The 19,912-nt window shown below is 46.4% G+C and overlaps 1 protein-coding gene across 1 annotated transcript in view; it reads left to right on the forward strand.

Annotated features, from left to right (window-relative positions):
- The window catches only part of LOC311117250 (ankyrin-3-like), a gene marked incomplete at both ends in the record, with an annotated part of 141,938 nt that overhangs the window by 100,899 nt on the left and 21,127 nt on the right, over window positions 1–19,912 (forward strand). The window contains 3 exons of the mRNA XM_084192221.1: window positions 1–86; window positions 9,630–9,773; window positions 14,231–15,041. The exon at window positions 1–86 is cut by the window's left edge and continues 46 nt beyond it. Of these exons, the coding sequence (XP_084048347.1) occupies window positions 1–86; window positions 9,630–9,773; window positions 14,231–15,041 (1,041 nt within the window). The remainder of the gene's footprint in view (window positions 87–9,629; window positions 9,774–14,230; window positions 15,042–19,912) is intronic.

Below are 19,912 nucleotides of genomic sequence, written 5' to 3' on the forward strand. Positions count from 1 at the left end.
CCGTGTGGATAACCCCAACTCTCTGACCACTCAGAGTTTCATGCTTTTAAAGAAATGGGTTAGCAGAGATGGTAAAAATGCCACAAGTAGGTATCCCATTTCCTCCCTGAAATGATTACGTGTTTTATGTAACTTTTCATTACTGAAACCCCAGATTAATCCTGTAGCAGCAGCATCGCACAGGTCACAGAGCTGTCTCAGGTCATTACTCTACACAGAGCTGTCTGGCTCAAGGCTCAGAGCATAGTACTGGCTCCAGGTTGCATCTCATCAGACAGATCAAAGATTGGGTCATAAATTCATGACCAAGTTGACAGAGAGCCAGCCCTGTCTGACTGTAGAGAACCAGCCCTGTCTGACTGTAGAGAACCAGCCCTGTCTGACTGTAGAGAACCAGCCCTGTCTGACTGTAGAGAACCAGCCCTGTCTGACTGTAGAGAACCAGCCCTGTCTGACTGTAGAGAACCAGCCCTGTCTGACTGTAGAGAACCAGCCCTGTCTGACTGTAGAGAACCAGCCCTGTGACTGTAGAGAACCAGCCCTGTCTGACTGTAGAGAACCAGCCCTGTGACTGTAGAGAACCAGCCCTGTCTGACTGTAGAGAACCAGCCCTGTGACTGTAGAGAACCAGCCCTGTCTGACTGTGGAGAACCAGCCCTGTCTGACTGTAGAGAACCAGCCCTGTCTGACTGTAGAGAACCAGTCCAGGCTGTCTGACTGTAGAGAACCAGTCCAGGCTGTCTGACTGTAGAGAACCAGCCCTGTCTGACTGTAGAGAACCAGTCCAGGCTGTCTGACTGTAGAGAACCAGCCCTGTCTGACTGTAGAGAACCAGCCCTGTCTGACTGTAGAGAACCAGCCCTGTCTGACTGTGGAGAGCCAGCCCTGTCTGACTGTAGAGAACCAGCCCTGTCTGACTGTAGAGAACCAGCCCTGTCTGACTGTGGAGAGCCAGCCCTGTCTGACTGTAGAGAACCAGCCCTGTCTGACTGTAGAGAACCAGCCCTGACTGACTGTAGAGAACCAGCCCTGTCTGACTGTAGAGAACCAGCCCTGTCTGACTGTAGAGAACCAGCCCTGTCTGACTGTGGAGAACCAGCCCTGTCTGACTGTAGAGAACCAGCCCTGTGACTGTAGAGAACCAGCCCTGTGACTATAGAGAACCAGCCCTGTGACTGTAGAGAACCAGCCCTGTCTGACTGTAGAGAACCAGCCCTGTCTGACTGTAGAGAACCAGCCCTGTCTGACTGTAGAGAACCAGCCCTGTCTGACTGTGGAGAACCAGCCCTGTCTGACTGTAGAGAACCAGCCCTGTCTGACTGTAGAGAACCAGCCCTGTGACTATAGAGAACCAGCCCTGTGACTGTAGAGAACCAGCCCTGTCTGACTGTAGAGAACCAGCCCTGTGACTGTAGAGAACCAGCCCTGTCTGACTGTGGAGAACCAGCCCTGTCTGACTGTGGAGAACCAGCCCTGTGACTGTAGAGAACCAGCCCTGTCTGACTGTAGAGAACCAGCCCTGTGACTGTAGAGAACCAGCCCTGTCTGACTGTGGAGAACCAGCCCTGTGACTGTAGAGAACCAGCCCTGTCTGACTGGAGAACCAGCCCTGTCTGACTGTAGAGAGCCAGCCCTGTGACTGTAGAGAACCAGCCCTGTGACTGTAGAGAACCAGCCCTGTCTGACTGTGGAGAACCAGCCCTGTCTGACTGTGGAGAACCAGCCCTGTGACTGTAGAGAACCAGCCCTGTCTGACTGTAGAGAACCAGCCCTGTGACTGTAGAGAACCAGCCCTGTCTGACTGTGGAGAACCAGCCCTGTGACTGTAGAGAACCAGCCCTGTCTGACTGTGGAGAACCAGCCCTGTCTGACTGTAGAGAGCCAGCCCTGTGACTGTAGAGAACCAGCCCTGTCTGACTGTGGAGAACCAGCCCTGTGACTGTAGAGAGCCAGCCCTGTGACTGTAGAGAACCAGCCCTGTCTGACTGTGGAGAACCAGCCCTGTGACTGTAGAGAACCAGCCCTGTCTGACTGTGGAGAACCAGCCCTGTCTGACTGTAGAGAACCAGCCCTGTCTGACTGTAGAGAACCAGCCCTGTCTGACTGTAGAGAACCAGCCCTGTCTGACTGTAGAGAACCAGCCCTGTCTGACTGTGGAGAACCAGCCCTGTCTGACTGTAGAGAACCAGCCCTGTCTGACTGTGGAGAACCAGCCCTGTGACTGTAGAGAACCAGCCAGACTGTAGGGACTGATGCTATGGCTCCTGTCTCATGCTAGTCTTCTCTAGCCAGTCCCTCCAGGATTCTGCGATCCCTACATATTATGTGAAGTGTTGTATATTTGACCAATCACTGCACTATTTCTGCATAAAAAATATAAAAAATCGCAATATTAACGCATAAAAGTGATCCATCGCCGCAGTACAAGAAGAGGACTCACAATTTCAACTCATCACTGCACATTTACCACATAATATGGTCCAATCAACCCTAACCCTAACCCTAACCCAATCAGGTCCAAGATGGCGTAGCAGTGCGGTCGTGTTTTCTGTAGTGTCCTCGTGTAAATAGCCTGTTTTCAGTTTTTTTGTCTTTTTCGTATATATTTCTCAATCTCACGTTCCATCCTTTAACTAAATATACTTTCCTGCAACCCGCCTCACCCAATGTGGAACGGATTCTATTATTTCTTTATACAACAACTTTTTATCTAGGACCTCCGGCTGAAACTAGCCAGCTAGCCAGCTAACTAGCTACTTGCTATCAGCTACCGTTAGCGGTCTTCACCATTGTCCGTGGCCTGCACTACCTACCAGCCAGCTCTAGGCCTGCACTACCTACCAGCCAGCTCTAGGCCTGCACTACCTACCAGCCAGCTCTAGGCCTGCACTACCTACCAGCCAGCTCTAGGCCTGCACTACCTACCAGCCAGCTCTAGGCCTGCACTACCTACCAGCCAGCTCTAGGCCTGCACTACCTACCAGCCAGCTCTAGGCCTGCACTACCTACCAGCCAGCTCTAGGCCTGCACTACCTACCAGCCAGCTCTAGGCCTGCACTACCTACCAGCCAGCTCTAGGCCTGCACTACCTACCAGCCAGCTCTAGGCCTGCACTACCTACCAGCCAGCTCTAGGCCTGCACTACCTACCAGCCAGCTCTAGGCCTGCACTATCTACCAGCCAGCTCTAGGCCTGCACTACCTACCAGCCAGCTCTAGGCCTGCACTACCTACCAGCCAGCTCTAGGCCTGCACTACCTACCAGCCAGCTCTAGGCCTGCACTACCTACCAGCCAGCTCTAGGCCTGCACTACCTACCAGCCAGCTCTAGGCCTGCACTACCTACCAGCCAGCTCTAGGCCTGCACTACCTACCAGCCAGCTCTAGGCCTGCACTACCTACCAGCCAGCTCTAGGCCTGGACTACCTACCAGCCAGCTCTAGGCCTGCACTACCTACCAGCCAGCTCTAGCCTGGACAATTATCGGCCAGTCTGCACAGTCTGCACATCGCGCTATCGAGCCAGAACATATCGGAGTTTCTGCCAGAATCACTGAATCACTGGACCTTAACACCGGATCATCGCAACTATCTAGCTGCAACCGAATGGCTGTTGTTGTTGTTGGCTAATCAACACTGTCCCGAAGCAAGCCCCAGTTAGCCTTGAGCTATCCTCGAGCCAGGCCCACCTCCCAGCTAGCTACCTCTCTGTCAACCGGACGAGACCTCCTAGTGTCGACACGGAGCCCCGCCAATCCATCACGACTGGTCTGCCGACGTAATCGTCTGATGTGGTTTCAACAGGCTTCCCGTTGCGACGACCACGAAGATCCATCTGCTAGCCCCGGCCCGCTAGCACACGCAATCAACAGCCGTGCCTCCCGCTCGCCTGTGCTGTAGAAGCCACAGAACTGCTCCCGGACTCACCTACTGCTGTTCACTGGACCTTATGATCACTCAGCTACACAGCTGATGCCTGCTGGACTGTTCCTTTATACGGTACCCTGTCCTGTTGATCTGTTTAGCCTCAGCTCAAACTTTCGTCGCCATTACCAGCTGTTGTCTCGAGTAACACCTGTGATTGCTTTATGCCTCTCTCCCATGTCAATATGCCTTGCCTATTGCTGTTTCGGTTAGTTCTTTACTGTACTTTTTCACTGTAGAGCCCCCAGTCCCGCTCAACCTGCCTCAGATTTACATTTTACATTTTAGTCATTTAGCAGACGCTCTTATCCAGAGCGACTTACAGTTAGTGAGTGCATACATTTTTCATACTTTAGATAGCTCCTTTGTCCCACCCCCCACACACGTGGAGACTGGCTCAATCGGTGACTCCAGTGATGCTATCTCTTTCATCGTTACCCAACGCTTAGGTTTACCTCCACTGTACTCATATCCTTCCATATCCTTGTCTGTACATAATGCCCTGAATTTATTCTACAACGCCCGGAAATCTGCCCCCTTTATTCTCTGTATCCAACGCACTAGAAGACCAGTTCTTAAAGCCTTTAGCCTTTAGCCATATCCTTATTCTATTCCTCCTCTGTTCCTCTGGTGATGTAGAGGTTAACCCAGGCCCTGTAACCCCCAGTATCACTCCTACTCCCCAGGCGCTATCATTTGTTGACTTCTGTAACCGCAAAAGCCTTGGTTTCTTGCATGTTAACATCAGAAGCCTCCTCCCTAAGTTTGAGTTATTCACTGCATTAGCACACTCCGCCAACCCTGATGTTCTAGCAGTGTCTGAATCCTGGCTTAGGAAGGCCACCAAAGATTCAGAAATGTCCATTCCCATCTACAACATTTTCCGTCTAGATAGAACTGCCAAAGGGGGTGGAGTTGCAATCTACTGTAGAGATAGCCTGCAGAGCTCTATCATACTATCCAGGTCTGTGCCCAAACAGTTTGAGCTTCTACTTCTAAAAATCCACCTTTCCAGAAATAAACCTCTCACTGTTGCCGCTTGCTACAGACCCCCCTCAGCCCCCAGCTGTGCCCTGGACACCATATGTGAATTGATTGCCCCCCATCTATCCTCAGAGTTCGTACTGCTTGGTGACCTAAACTGGGATATGCTTAACACCCCGGCCGTCCTACAATCTAAACTAGATGCCCTCAATCTCACACAAATTATCAAGGAACCTACCAGGTACAACCCTAAATCCGTTAACATGGGCACCCTCATAGATATCATCCTGACTAATTGACCCTCTAAATACACCTCCGCTGTCTTCAACCAGGATCTCAGCGATCACTGCCTCATTGCCTGTGTCCGTAATGGGTCCGCGGTCAAACGACCACCCCTCATCACTGTCAAACGCTCCCTAAAACACTTCAGCGAGCAGTCCTTCCTAATTGACCTGGCCCGGGTATCCTGGATGGATATTGACCTCATTCCGTCAGTAGAGGATGCCTGGTTGATCTTTAAAAGTGCTTTCCTCTCCATCTTAAATAAGCATGCCCCATTCAAAAAATTCAGAACTAAGAACAGATATAGCCCCTGGTTCACCCCAGACTTGACTGCCCTTGACCAGCACAAAAACATCCTGTGGCGTACTGCATTAGCATCGAACAGTTAGGAAAGCAAAGGCTAGCTTTTTCAAACAGAAATTTGCATCCTGTAGCACTAACTCCAAAAAGTTTTGGGACACTATAAAGTCCATGGAGAATAAGAGCACTTCCTCCCAGCTGCCCACTGCACTGAGGCTAGGAAACACTATCACCACCGATAAATCTACAATAATCTAAAATTTCAACAAGCATTTTGCTATAGCTGGCCATGCTTTCCACCTGGCTACCCCTACCCTGGCCACCAGCTCTGCACCCTCTGCTGCAACTTGCCCATTCCCCCCCCCCGCTTCTCCTTCACCCAAATTCAGATAGCTGGTGTTCTGAAAGAGCTGCAAAATCTGGACCCCTACAAATCATCTGGGCTAGACAATCTGGACCCTTTCTAAAATTAGCAGCCGAAATTGTTGCAACCCCTATTACCAGCCTGTTCAACCTCTCTTTCGTATCGTCTGAGATCCCCAGAGATTGGAAAGCTGCCGCGGTCATCCCCCTCTTCAAAGGGGGTGACACTCTAGATGACACTCTAGATCCAAACTGCTACAGACCTATATCCATCCTGCCCTGCCTTTCGAAAGTATTTGAAAGCCAAGTTAACAAACAGATCACCGACCATTTCGAATCCCACCGTACCATCTCCGCTATGCAATCTGGTTTCCGAGCTGGTCATGGGTGCACCTCAGCCACGCTCAAGGTCCTAAACGATATTATAACCGCGATCGATAAAAGACAGTACGGTGCAGCCGTCTTCATCGACCTGGCCAAGGCTTTCGACTCCGTCAATCACCTCATTCTTATTGACACTTTAAATAGCCTTGGTTTCTCAAATGACTGCCTCGCCTGGTTCACCAACTACTTCTCAGATAGAGTTCAATGTGTCAAATCGGAGGGCCTGTTGTCTGGACCTATGGCAGTCTCTATGGTGGTGCCACAGGGTTCAATCCTCGGGCCGACTCTATTCTCTGTGTACATCAATGATGTCGCTCTTGCTGCTGGTGACTCTCAGATCCACCTCTATGCAGACGACACCATTTTGTATACATCTGGCCCTTCATTGGACACTGTGTTAACAAACCTCCAAACAAGCTTCAATGCCATACAGCACTCCTTCCATAGCATCCAACTGCTCTTAAACGCTAGTAAACTAAATGCATGCTCTTCAATCGAACGCTGCTGGCACCCGCCCGCCCGAAATAGAATCACTACTCTCGGCGGGTCTGACCTAGAGTATGTGGACAACTACAAATACCTAGGTGTCTGGTTAGACCGTAAACTCTCCTTCCAGACTCACATTAAGCATCTCCAATCCAAAGTTAAATCTAGAATCGGCTTCCTATTTCGCAACAAAGCCTCCTTCACTCATGCTGCCAAACATGCCCTCGTAAAACTGACTATCCTACCGATCCTTGACTTCGGCGATATCATTTACAAAATAGCCTCCAACACTCTACTCAGCAAATTGGATGTAGTCTATCACAGTGCCATCCGTTTTGTCTCCAAAGCCCCATATACTACCCACCATTGTGACCTGTACGCTCTCGTTGGCTGGCCCTCACTACATATTCGTCGCCAAACCCACTGGCTCCAGGCCATCTATAAATCACTGCTAGGCAAATCCCCGCCTTATCTTAGTTAATTGGTCACCATAGCAGCACCCACCCGTAGTATGCGCTCCAGCAGGTATATCTCACTGGTCATCCCCAAAGCCAACACCTCCTTTGGCCGCCATTCCTTCCAGTTCTCTGCTGCCAATGACTGGAACGAACTGCAAAAATCTCTGAAGCTGGAGACTCTTATCTCCCTCACTAACTTTAAGCATCAGTTGTCAGAGCACTATGGCCTATTTATTGCCTTACCTCCATAACTTACTACATTTGCACACACTGTATATAGATTTTCTACTGTGTTATTGACTGTACGTTTTTGTTTACCCCATATGTAACTCTGTGTTGTTGTTTTTATCGCACTGCTTTGCTTTATCTTGGCCAGGTCGCAGTTGTAAATGAGAACTTGGCTTACCTGGTTAAATAAAGGCAACAAAAGTTTTCCCTCATCAGCGCATTTTCGTGATAAATTGGTCAAAATCATTGCATATCGTCATGGAAAATGTCATAATTGCTGCTGAAAAATCAAGCATTTTAGCCTGCAGATATCACGAAAACTCTCAGCGGAAACCTCAAGGGACTGTCTACTCTCAGATAAGTCATGTTACCGGCTATATGTTGGTCACTTATCATAAGAGCTTTTTTTCTAATAGTGATATACTGTATGTATTTCATTATACACTGAACAAAAAAAGAAACGCAACATGCAACAATTTCAACGATTTTACTGAGTTACAGATCATATAAAGAAATCAGTCAATTGAAATAAATTAATTAGGCCCTAATGTATGGATTTCACATGACTGGGAATACAGATATGCATCTGTTGGTCACAGATACCTTTAAAAAAAGTAGGGAGGTGGATCAGAAAACCAGTCAGTATCTGGTGTGACCATTTTCCTCATGCAGCGCGACACATCAGGCTGTTGATTGTGGTCTGTGGAATGTTGTCCCACTCCTCATCAATGTCTGTGCGAAGTTGCTGGATATTGGCAGGAACTGGAACACGCTGTTGTACACGTCGATCCAGAGCATCCCAAACATGCTCAATGGATGATATGTCTGGTGAGTATTCAGGCCATGGAAGAACTGGGACATTTTCAGCTTCCAGTAATTGTGTACAGACCCTTGTGACATGTGGCCGTGCATTATCATGCTGAAACATGAGGTGATGGCGGCGGATGAATGGCACGACAATGGGCCTCAGGATCTCATCACGGTATCTCTGTGCATTCAAATTGCCATCGATAAAATGCAATTGTGTTCGTTGTCCATCGCTTATGCCTGCCCATACCATAACCCCACCGGCACCATGGGGCAATCTGTTCACAACGTTGACTATAGCAAACCGCTTGCCCACACGACGCCATACACGCTGTCTGCCATCTGCCCGGTACAGTTGAAACCGGGATTCATCCGTGAAGAGCACACTTCTCCAGCGTGCCAGTGGCCATCAAAGGTGAGCATTTTCCCAATGAAGTCAGTTACGACGCAGAACTGCAGTCAGGTCAACACCCTGGTGTGGATGACGAGCACAGAGATGAGCTTCTCTGGGACGGTTTCTGACAGTTTGTGCCTAAATTCTTCGGTTGTGCAAACCCACAGTTTCATCAGCCGTCCGGGTGGCTGGTCTCAGACGGTCCCGCAGGTGAAGAAGCCAGATGTGGATGTCCTGGGCTGACGTGGTTACACATGGTCTGCGGTTGTGAGGCCGGTTGGACATATTCTCTAAAACGACGTTGGAAGCGGCTTATGGTAGAGACATTAACATTCCATTCTCTGGCAACAGCTCTGTTGGACATTCCTGCAGTCAGCATGCCAATTGCATGCTCCCTCAAAACTTGAGACATCTGTGGCATTGAGTTGTGTGACAAAAGTGCACATTTTAGAGTGGCCTTTTACTGTCCCCAGCACAAGGTGCACCTGTGTAATGATCATGCTGTTTAATCAGCTTCTTGATATGCCACACCTGTCAGGTGGATGGATTATACATACACATACAATATTCAGTTAGTATAAAAAAACACTATTTGGACATTTTGTTACTATAAAAACGGTTTCAAGTCAAACTCCTCGTTAAGGCCAAGTGGAGATAGTGTGTTGAGCCTGTGGATCCAGAAAGATTCCATTTGAAGAAGTTTCCTCTCAATGTCCCCTCCCCTGCGTGACGTCTTGACCGTTTCTATTCCAGTGTATCTCAGAGAAACAATAGGAGGTCCAGCTTGTACAAAATGAATAGCAACCAGATGTTTTGTCTCACCTGTCCGTATATTGCTGCGGTGCTCACTGATCCATGTCTTTTATTTCAGCTCATGAAACATCGTTTAGAACATGGGGAGGAAGTTGCTGTCAGGATGTTAAGATGTGATTAGTAAACTGTCCTCAAATGTTTGAATACTGTTGTGTATTGCTGTATTAAGTATATTAACCAGTTTGTCTGTTTCTGTCTTTTACTGTAGCGGATTCCCTTACGGAGGTCCTGACTAAGATCAATCGGATGGATATTGTGAAATTGCTGGAAGGGCCAATATTTGACTATGGTAACATTTCAGGCACAAGATGCTTTGCTGATGATAACGCAGTTTTCCTGGATCAGTGTGATGGTAAAGTTTAGCCCCATCTAGCGTAACTCTATCTCTTTCTTTACCTCTCCTTCTTACAGAACAAGCCAGGCTAAACTTGTCGAACATAGAGCCAGTCAGGCTAAACTAGTCGAACATAGAGCCAGTCAGGCTAAACTAGTCGAACATAGAGCCAGTCAGGCTAAACTAGTCGAACATAGAGCCAGCCAGGCTAAACTAGTCGAACATAGAGCCAGCCAGGCTAAACTAGTCGAACATAGAGCCAGCCAGGCTAAACTAGTCGAACATAGAGCCAGTCAGGCTAAACTAGTCGAACATAGAGCCAGCCAGGCTAAACTAGTTGAACATAGAGCCAGCCAGGCTAAACTAGTCGAACATAGAGCCAGTCAGGCTAAACTAGTCGAACATAGAGCCAGTCAGGCTAAATTAGTAGAACATAGAGCCAGCCAGGCTAAACTAGTCGAACATAGAGCCAGTCAGGCTAAACTAGTCGAACATAGAGCCAGTCAGGCTAAATTAGTAGAACATAGAGCCAGCCAGGCTAAACTAGTCGAACATAGAGCCAATCAGGCTAAACTAGTCTAACTAGACTCAATCTGAACATGATGATGACAGATCAGATGTTGATTTTATATTTAATACAGCCCCCTGAAATCAATCAACACTGATACTTTTCCAACATTGCTGTGTGTTAATGACCCTGTCAGGGGGCATAGAGCTCTACTACTGGATGTGTGACTGTATTTATGTTGTGTTCAGTATAAAATAGCATGCTGCTTAATAAGCCTCTGAGGAATCACAACTCTAACCTGTCTGATCTATAAGATGTTCTTAATTTGACCATGAGAGCAAAGTTTATTTCATTCAGATGGGTTAAAGATTTGGTTGATATATTGTTCTATAATAGTTATGTTATGTGTATACTGATTTGAAAAATATAGTAATGTTTAACACACTACATTTGTCACATTTATATGATTGTCAAATACATGAAAACATTATTATGTTAACCAATTTCTATGGCATATGGTTCCTGTCTGTTAGATAGTGGTGTATTGTGGTACTGCTAACCTCCTGTTCTGACAGCATGGCTGTGGCTTTAAGGACCCTCTGCTTGTTATAGGGCTGTTAGTTAGTACCTCTGGTTTCTCTGAGCCTTCCTACCCTGCAGTTATCCTGCTTCTGACTCGCTGAACCAGACCACCTAACCCCTCCCTGCTAACCTGCTACCTGCCCCTCCCTCCCTGCTGACACCCTCCAGCCAACACACTGTACTGTTAACATGCTTAACATATACAGGTAAAAGTCAGTAAATTAGAATATTTTGAAAAACTTGATTTATTTCAGTAATTGCATTCAAAAGGTGTAACTTGTACATTATATTTATTCATTGCACACAGACTGATGCATTCAAATGTTTATTTCATTTAATTTTGATGATTTGAAGTGGCAACAAATGAAAATCCAAAATTCCGTGTGTCACAAAATTAGAATATTGTGTAAGGGTTACATTTTGAAGACACCTGGTGCCACAAAATAATCAGCTGATTAACTCAAAACACCTGCAAAGGGCTTTAAATGGTCTCTCAGTCCAGTTCTGAAGCCTACACAAACATGGGGAAGACTTCAGATTTGACAGCTGTCCAAAAGGCGACCATCGACACATTGCACAAGGAGGGAAAGACACAAAAGGTTATTGCAGAAGAGGCTGGCTGTTCTCAGAGCTCTGTGTCCAAACACATTAATAGAGAGGCAAAGGGAAGGAAAAACTGTGGTCAGAAAAAGTGTACAAGCGATAGGGATCACCGCGCCCTAGTCAAGATTGTGAAAAAAAACCCATTCAAAAATGTGGGGGAGATTCACAAGGAGTGGACAGCTGCTGGAGTCAGGGCTTCAAGATCCACCACCAAGAGACGCTTGAAAGACATGGGTTTCAACTGCCGCATACCTCGTGTCAAGCCACTGTTGACCAAGAAACAGCGCGAAAAGCGTCTCACCTGGGCTAAGGAAAAAAAGAGCTGGACTGCTGCTGAGTGGTCTAAAGTCATGTTTTCTGACGAAAGCAAATTTTGCATTTCCTTTGGAAATCGAGGTCCCAGAGTCTGGAGGAAGACAGGAGAGGCACAGGATCCACGTTGCCTGAAGTCTAGTGTAAAGTTTCCACCATCAGTGATGGTTTGGGGTGCCATGTCATCTGCTGGTGTCGGTCCACTCTGTTTCCTGAGATCAAGGGTCAACGCAGCCGTCTACCAGCAAGTTTTAGAGCACTTCATGCTTCCTGCTGCTGACCTGCTCTATGGAGATGGAGATTTCAGGTTCCAACAGGACTTGGCGCCTGCACACAGCGCAAAATCTACCCGTGCCTGGTTTACGGACCATGGTATTTCTGTTCTAAATTGGCCAGCCAACTCCCCTGACCTTAGCCCCATAGAAAATCTGTGGGGTATTGTGAAAAGGAAGATGCAGAATGCCAGACCCAACAACGCAGAAGAGTTGAAGGCCACTATCAGAGCAACCTGGGCTCTCATAACACCTGAGCAGTGCCAGAAACTCATCGACTCCATGCCACGCCGCATTAATGCAGTAATTGAGGCAAAAGGAGCTCCAACCAAGTATTGAGTATTGTACATGCTCATATTTTTCATTTTCATACTTTTCAGTTGGCCAACATTTCTAAAAAATCCCTTTTTTGTATTAGCCTTAAGTAATATTCTAATTTTGTGACACACGGAATTTTGGATTTTCATTTGTTGCCACTTCAAATCATCAAAATTAAATGAAATAAACATTTGAATGCATCAGTCTGTGTGCAATGAATAAATATAATGTACAAGTTACACCTTTTGAATGCAATTACTGAAATAAATCAAGTTTTTCAAAATATTCTAATTTACTGACTTTTACCTGTAGTACCTAAGTGGACTGTTGGCAGCTCTGCTACTGCCTTGTGTGGCTAGGCTAACAACGCTAGGCTATGCTAACAACTGTGAAGCTAACAAATGTGAAGCTAACAACGCTAGGCTAATGCTAACAACTGTGAAGCTAACAAATGTGAAGCTAACACAACGCTAGCCGTTAGGCTCTGGCTGTAGCGCTCTTCCTCAACTGCAGCTACATAAACATAGAAGTTACATTCACATTTCATTTTCATCCACTCATTTTCATTCGCTTTCAACCAAGTCTTGTCTGACTAACATTTTGTTTGTCTTTTCATCTGTCCATTGGACCTTACAGTAGTATCCTTGTTGGTTCCTGATTTGTTCATCTGTCCATTGGACCTTACAGTAGTATCCTTGATGGTTCCTGATTTGTTCATCTGTCCATTGGACCTTACAGTAGTATCCTTGATAGTTCCTGACTACCCCTTCTTCCTCTCCACGCCCCCTTGTGCTCCTTGTTGACATACCCTGCTCCTAAGGCCCCACCCCCTCTATATTCTGTATGTATATAGGAACTACAGGCCTATATGTAGTCCCTATGGTCCACTGCTCATCTCCTGGACTCACATATCCATGGGATTAACATCTCCTGGACTCACATATCCATGGGATTAACATCTCCTGTACTCACATATCCATGGGATTAACATCTCCTGGACTCACATATCCATGGGATTAGCATCTCCTGGACTCACATATCCATGGGATTAACATCTCCTGGACTCACATATCCATGGGATTAACATCTCCTGGACTCACATATCCATGGGATTAACATCTCCTGGACTCACATATCCATGGGATTAACATCTCCTGGACTCACATATCCATGGGATTAACATCTCCTGGACTCACATATCCATGGGATTAACATCTCCTGGACTCACATATCCATGGGATTAACATCTCCTGGACTCACATATCCATGGGATTAACATCTCCTGTACTCACATATCCATGGGATTAACATCTCCTGGACTCACATATCCATGGGATTAACATCTCCTGGACTCACATATCCATGGGATTAACATCTCCTGGACTCACATATCCATGGGATTAACATCTCCTGTACTCACATATCCATGGGATTAACATCACTGATTTTGACCTGTTGACTTAACTCATTATCAGTCATATCCAGGCCTGCCCTGTATTCCAACAGGCCATTTGCAGATGAGCCATGTAAATAACTGCTAACTAACTGCTACCTGCTAGGCTAAAAGCTAACAGCTTTGGGGTCAATGCCTGCTAACTAACTGCTACCTGCTAGGCTGAAAGCTAACAGCTTTGGGGTCAATGCCTGCTAACTAACTGCTACCTGCTAGGCTAAAAGCTAACAGCTTTGGGGTCAATGCCTGCTAACTAACTGCTACATGCTAGGCTAAAAGCTAACAGCTTTGAGTAAGTGATTATCTGCAGGTGACATTCAGTATTATATGAGTAGGACTCCTTCCTCCTGTACATGCTGAGTGTCTTCATGTCATGTTGTTGTGTGCCTCCATCTCAGCTCCACTGTGTTGTGGTTATCTCATCCAGGCTCCAGCAACATCCAGCGGGAGCTTCAGACCCCCACAGGGCTGAGCTATCAGCCCCCCACTCCGCTGTGCAGCGACCACTTCTTTGGTGAGGACGCTGGCCTAGACTCCCCCTCTAGAACGCCCACTAGACCATGTGACTTGTCACTCACCCAGACCACCAGCAACCTAGGCCCCGCCCCCAATGCTCAGCCCCCCACCATGGTGGTAGAGGAAGACACCTCTGGACCGCTAGACTCCCGGGGCGCCGGGGAGGGCGCCGGGGAGGGCGCCGGGGGAGGCGGGAGCCCTGAAGGGGCCTCCACTGAAGACGACACAGGGGTTAGCAGAGAGTCAGTGGCCTCACACGAGCCCCATGACAGGGAGGCCGGGGTGAGAGAGGAGGCTGAGCAGGATGTTGACATGGGGATGCTGATACATCAGATTGATCTTCCTCAGGGGGTGGTCAGGGAGGATGAGTGGCTGGCTGTAGCCACAGGAGACCCACCAGAGACCCTCAGCTCTAGACCTGCCCTGGGGGGAGAGGGTCTTAGTACGGGGGGAGAGGGTGGTGGGTCTGGTTCTCCCAAGGAGGAGATGAGTGAGGAGACGTTAAAGTCTCTGTTGGAGGAGATGGCGCTGGAGGAAGGCTCGGAGGACGAGGAGATGACGGAGGACAGGATAAACGCCATCTTGTCTCAGGTGCAGCAGGCAGACAAAGATGTGATGTCATCACCTGCAGGTTGGCACAGTGAGACGTCCAGCGTGAACGTGGAGCCCCCGACACCTGGCCGCGGTCTGAGTGCTGAGGGCATCGACTGCCAGGACACCAGGTAGGATCTGATATTATTAATATTATTATTATTAAACATGAATAATGTTATCAGGGGTGGAGCTTAGCTTCCACTCCCGTGGGTCACCCTCCTGTGCGTAAAGTCTTCCTCAGTATGGGCAATCGCTACCTGATTTCCCAATTCCAACATGTACAGAGAATATTGCTTTTTAATATAGCTACATATAGCTACAGATGAAGTCGGAAGTTTACATACACCTTAGCCAAATACATTTAAACTCATTTTTTCACAATTCCTGACATTTAATCCTAGTAAAAATTCCCTGTCTTAGGTCAGTTAGGATCACCACTTTATTTTAAGAATGTGAAATGTCAGAATAATAGTAGAGAGAATGATTTTTTTCAGCTTTTATTTATTTCATCACATTCCCAGTGGGTCAGAAGTTTACATACACTCAATTAGTATTTGGTAGCATTGCCTTTAAATTATTTAACTTCGGTCAAACGTTTCGGGTAGCCTTCCACAAGCTTCCCACAATACGTTGGGTGAATTTTGGCCCATTCCTCCTGACAGAGCTGGTGTAACTGAGTCAGGTTTGTAGGCCTCCTTGCTCGCACACGCTTTTTCAGTTCTGCCCACAAATGTTCTATAGGATTGAGGTCAGGGCTTTGTGATGGCCACTCCAATACCTTGACTTTGTTGTCCTTAAGCCATTTTGCCACAACTTTGGAAGTATGCTTGGGGTCATTGTCCATTTGGAAAACCCATTTGCGACCAAGCTTTAACTTCCTGACTGATGTCTTGAGATGTTGCTTCAATATATCCACATAATTTTCCTTCCTCATGATGCCATCTATTTTGTTAAGTGCACCAGTCCCTTCTGCAGCAAAGCACCCCCACAGCATGATGCTGCCACCCCCGTGCTTCACGGTTGGGATGGTGTTCTTTGGCTTGCAAGCCTTCCCCTTTTTCCTCCAAACATAACGATGGTCATTATGGCCAAACAGTTCTATTTTTGTTTCATCAGACCAGAGGACATTTTTCCAAAAAGTACGATCTTTGTCCCCATGTGCATTTGCAAACCGTAGTCTGGCTTTTTTATGGCGGTTTTGGAGCAGTGGCTTCTTCCTTGCTGAGCGGCCTTTCAGGTTATGTCGATATAGGACTCGTTTTACTGTTTACTTGTTTCCTCCAGCATCTTCACAAGGTCCTTTGCTGTTGTTCTGGAATTGATTCGTGCTTTTTGCACCAAAGTACGCTCATCTTTAGGAGACAGAACGCGTCTCCTTCAAATCAAATCAAATCAAATCAAATCAAATTTTATTGGTCACATGCGCCGAATACAACAGGTGCAGACATTGCAGTGAAATGCTTACTTACAGCCCTTAACCAACAGTGCATTTATTTTAAACAAAAAAAGTAAGAATAAAACAACAACAACAAAAAAGTGTTGAGAAAAAAAGAGCAGAAGTAAAATAAAGTGACAGTAGGGAGGCTATATATACAGTAAAATAAAGTGACAGTAGGGAGGCTATATATACAGGGGGGTACCGTTGCAGAGTCAATGTGCGGGGGCACCGGCTAGTTGAGGTAGTTGAGGTAATATGTACATGTGGGTAGAGTTAAAGTGACTATGCATAAATACTTAACAGAGTAGCAGCAGCGTAAAAAGGATGGGGTGGGGGGGCAGTGCAAATAGTCCGGGTAGCCATGATTAGCTGTTCAGGAGTCTTATGGCTTGGGGGTAGAAGTTGTTGAGAAGTCTTTTGGACCTAGACTTGGCACTCCGGTACCGCTTGCCGTGCGGTAGCAGAGAGAACAGTCTATGACTAGGGTGGCTGGAGTCTTTGACAATTTTGAGGGCCTTCCTCTGACACCGCCTGGTATAGAGGTCCTGGATGGCAGGGAGCTTTGCCCCAGTGATGTACTGGGCCGTACGCACTACCCTCTGTAGTGCCTTGCGGTCAGAGGCCAAGCAGTTGCCATACTTCCTGAGCTGTATGACGGCTGCGTGGTCCCATGGTGTTTATACTTGCGTACTATTGTTTGTACAGATGAACGTGGTACCTTCAGGCGTTTTGAAATTGCTCCCAAGGATGAACCAGACTTGTGGAGGTCTACAATTTTTTTTCTGAGGTCTTAGCTGATTTCTTTTGATTTTCCCATGATGTCAAGCAAAGAGCCACTGAGGTAGGCCTTGAAATACATCCACAGGTAAACCTCCAATTGACTCAAATGATGTCAATTAGCCTATCAGAAGCTTCTAAAGCCATGACATCATTTTCTGGAATTTTCCAAGCTGTTTAAAGGCACAGTCAACTTACTGTATGTAAACTTCTGACACACTGGAATTGTGATACAGTGAATTATAAGTGAAATAATCTGTCTGTAAACAATTGTTGGAAAAATTACTTGTGTCATGCACAAAGTAGACGTCCTAACCGACTTGCCAAAACTATAGTTTGTTAACAAGAAATATGTGGAGTGGTTGAAAAACGAGTTTTAATGATTGTAACCTAAGTGTATATAAACATCCGACTTACATTTTAGTCATTTAGCAGACGCTCTTATCCAGAGCGACTTACAGTTAGTGAGTGCATACATATTTATTTTTTAATTTTTTTCATACTGGCCCCCCGCGGGAATCCAACCCACAACCCTGGCGTTGCAAACGCCATGCTCTACCAACATCCCTGCCTGCCATACCCTCCCCTACCCTGCACGACCAATTGTGCGCCGCCCCATGGGTCTCCCGGTCACGGCCGGCTACGACAGAGCCTGGATTCGAACCAGGATCTCTAGTGGCACAGCCTTAGACCACTGCGCCACTCGGGAGACTTCAACTGTATATAGCATAACCAGAAAAGAATACGCACAGACAAATGATGTGGTGTAGCCTATAAATGGCAAAATTGTATCACAAATAGCGTTGAAAATTGTCTGAAACTACGATGCATTGTATTAAATACCTGTTCATTTGTATCTGCCCTAATTTATTCAAATCAATTTGAAGTAAACCCTATTTATCCATATTCAAGTTAGATTCAGTGGTAACTCCCCTTCCAAGGATTATTTTCCCCTTCCAATGAATCTGTAGAATGTTTAACCTGATTTACTGCATTTCTACACAATTTAAAAGCTCTAAAATGCTATTTGGAGAACAGCAAAAACAAGCAAAAAAATACAGCTGCGAGCAGCAATGAATGGGGTTCACAAGATGACAAAAAGGACACATGATCAGCTGGGTAACAAAGCAAGCCAGCGTGGTTCATCTTAGCGACGTCCATGATGGCGATGACACGTTTCAAGGTGATAGGCTACTGTGGAGTGGATTTACAGGGGTTTAAATGGCCATCTCTTAACCAATCCCTTAGCTTTTTCAAACTCTACTGAACAAAAATATAAACGTGCAACAATCTCAAAGATTTTGCTGTTACATTATTTACAGTTCATATCAGGAAATCATTCAATTTAAATAAGTTCATTAGGCCCTAATCTATGGATTTCACGACTGGGCTCCCAGGCCCACCCAGCCAATCAGAATGAGCTTTTCCCCACAAAAATGCTTTATTACAAACAGAAATACTACTCAGCACCCCGCCCCCTCTGACGATCCCACAGGTGAAGAAGCCGGATGTGGAGGTCCTGGGCTGGCGTGGTTACACGTGGTCTGCGGTTGTGAGGCCGGTTGGACATATTCTCTAAAACGACGTTGGAGGCGGCTTATGGTAGAGAAATTAACATTCAATTCTCTGGCAACACCTCTGGTGGACATTCCTGCAGTTAGTATGCCAACTGCACAATCCCTCAAAACTTGAAACATCTGTGGCATTGTGTTGCGTGACAAAACTGCACATTTTAGAATGGCCTTTTATTGTCCCCAGCAGACGGTGCGCTCGCATAATGGTCATGCTGTTTAATCAGCTTCTTGATATGCCACACCTGTCAGGTGGATGGATTATCTTGGCAATGGATAAAATGCTCACTAACAGGAATGTAAAAAAATGTGGGCACAAAAGTTGAGAGAAATAAGCTTTTTGTGCGTATGGAACATTTCTGGGATTTTTTATTTCAGCTCATGAAACATGGGACCAACACTTTACATGTTGCATGTTTATTTTTGCTCAGAGTTATTTAAGAGATGTCCCATGGGCCTACAGTGTCTTGGCACCGGTTAGTCAAGGTAATTGAGGTAATACAGTGTCTTGCAAATGTATTCATCCTCCTTGGCGTTTTTCCTATTTTGTTGCATTACAACCTGTAATTTAAACAGATTTTTATTTGAATTTCATGTAATGGACATACACAAAATAGTCCAAATTGGTGAAGTGAAATGAAAAAAATAACTTGTTTCAGAAAATTCTAAAAAATAAATAGCGGAAAAGTGGTGCGTGCCTATGTATTCACCCCCTTTGCTATGAAGCCCCTAAATAAGATATGGTGCAACTAATTACCTTCAGAAGTCACATAATTAGTTAAATAAAGTCCACCTGTGTGCAATCTAAGTGTCACATGATCTGTCACATGATCTCAGTATATATACACCTGTTCTGAAAGGCCCCAGAGTCTGCAACACCACTAAGCAAGGGGCACCACCAAGCAAGCGGCACCATGAAGACCAAGGAGCTCTCCAAACAGGTCAGGGTTGTGGAGAAGTACAGATCAGGGTTGGGTTATAAAAAAATATCAGAAACTTTGAACATCCCACGGAGCTCCATTAAATCCATTAAATGGAAAGAATATGCACCACAACAAACCTGCCAAGAGAGGGCCGCCCACCAAAACTCACGGACCAGGCAAGGAGGGCATTAATCAGAGAGGCAACAAAGAGACCAAAGATAACCCTGAAGGAGCTGCAAAGCTCCACAGCGGAGATTGGAGTATCTGTCCATAGGACCACTTTAAGTCGT

This window comes from Coregonus lavaretus (genome assembly GCF_964263955.1).
Source record: "Coregonus lavaretus genome assembly, contig: HAP1_SCAFFOLD_657, whole genome shotgun sequence".
Taxonomy (NCBI): Eukaryota; Metazoa; Chordata; class Actinopteri; order Salmoniformes; family Salmonidae; genus Coregonus; species Coregonus lavaretus.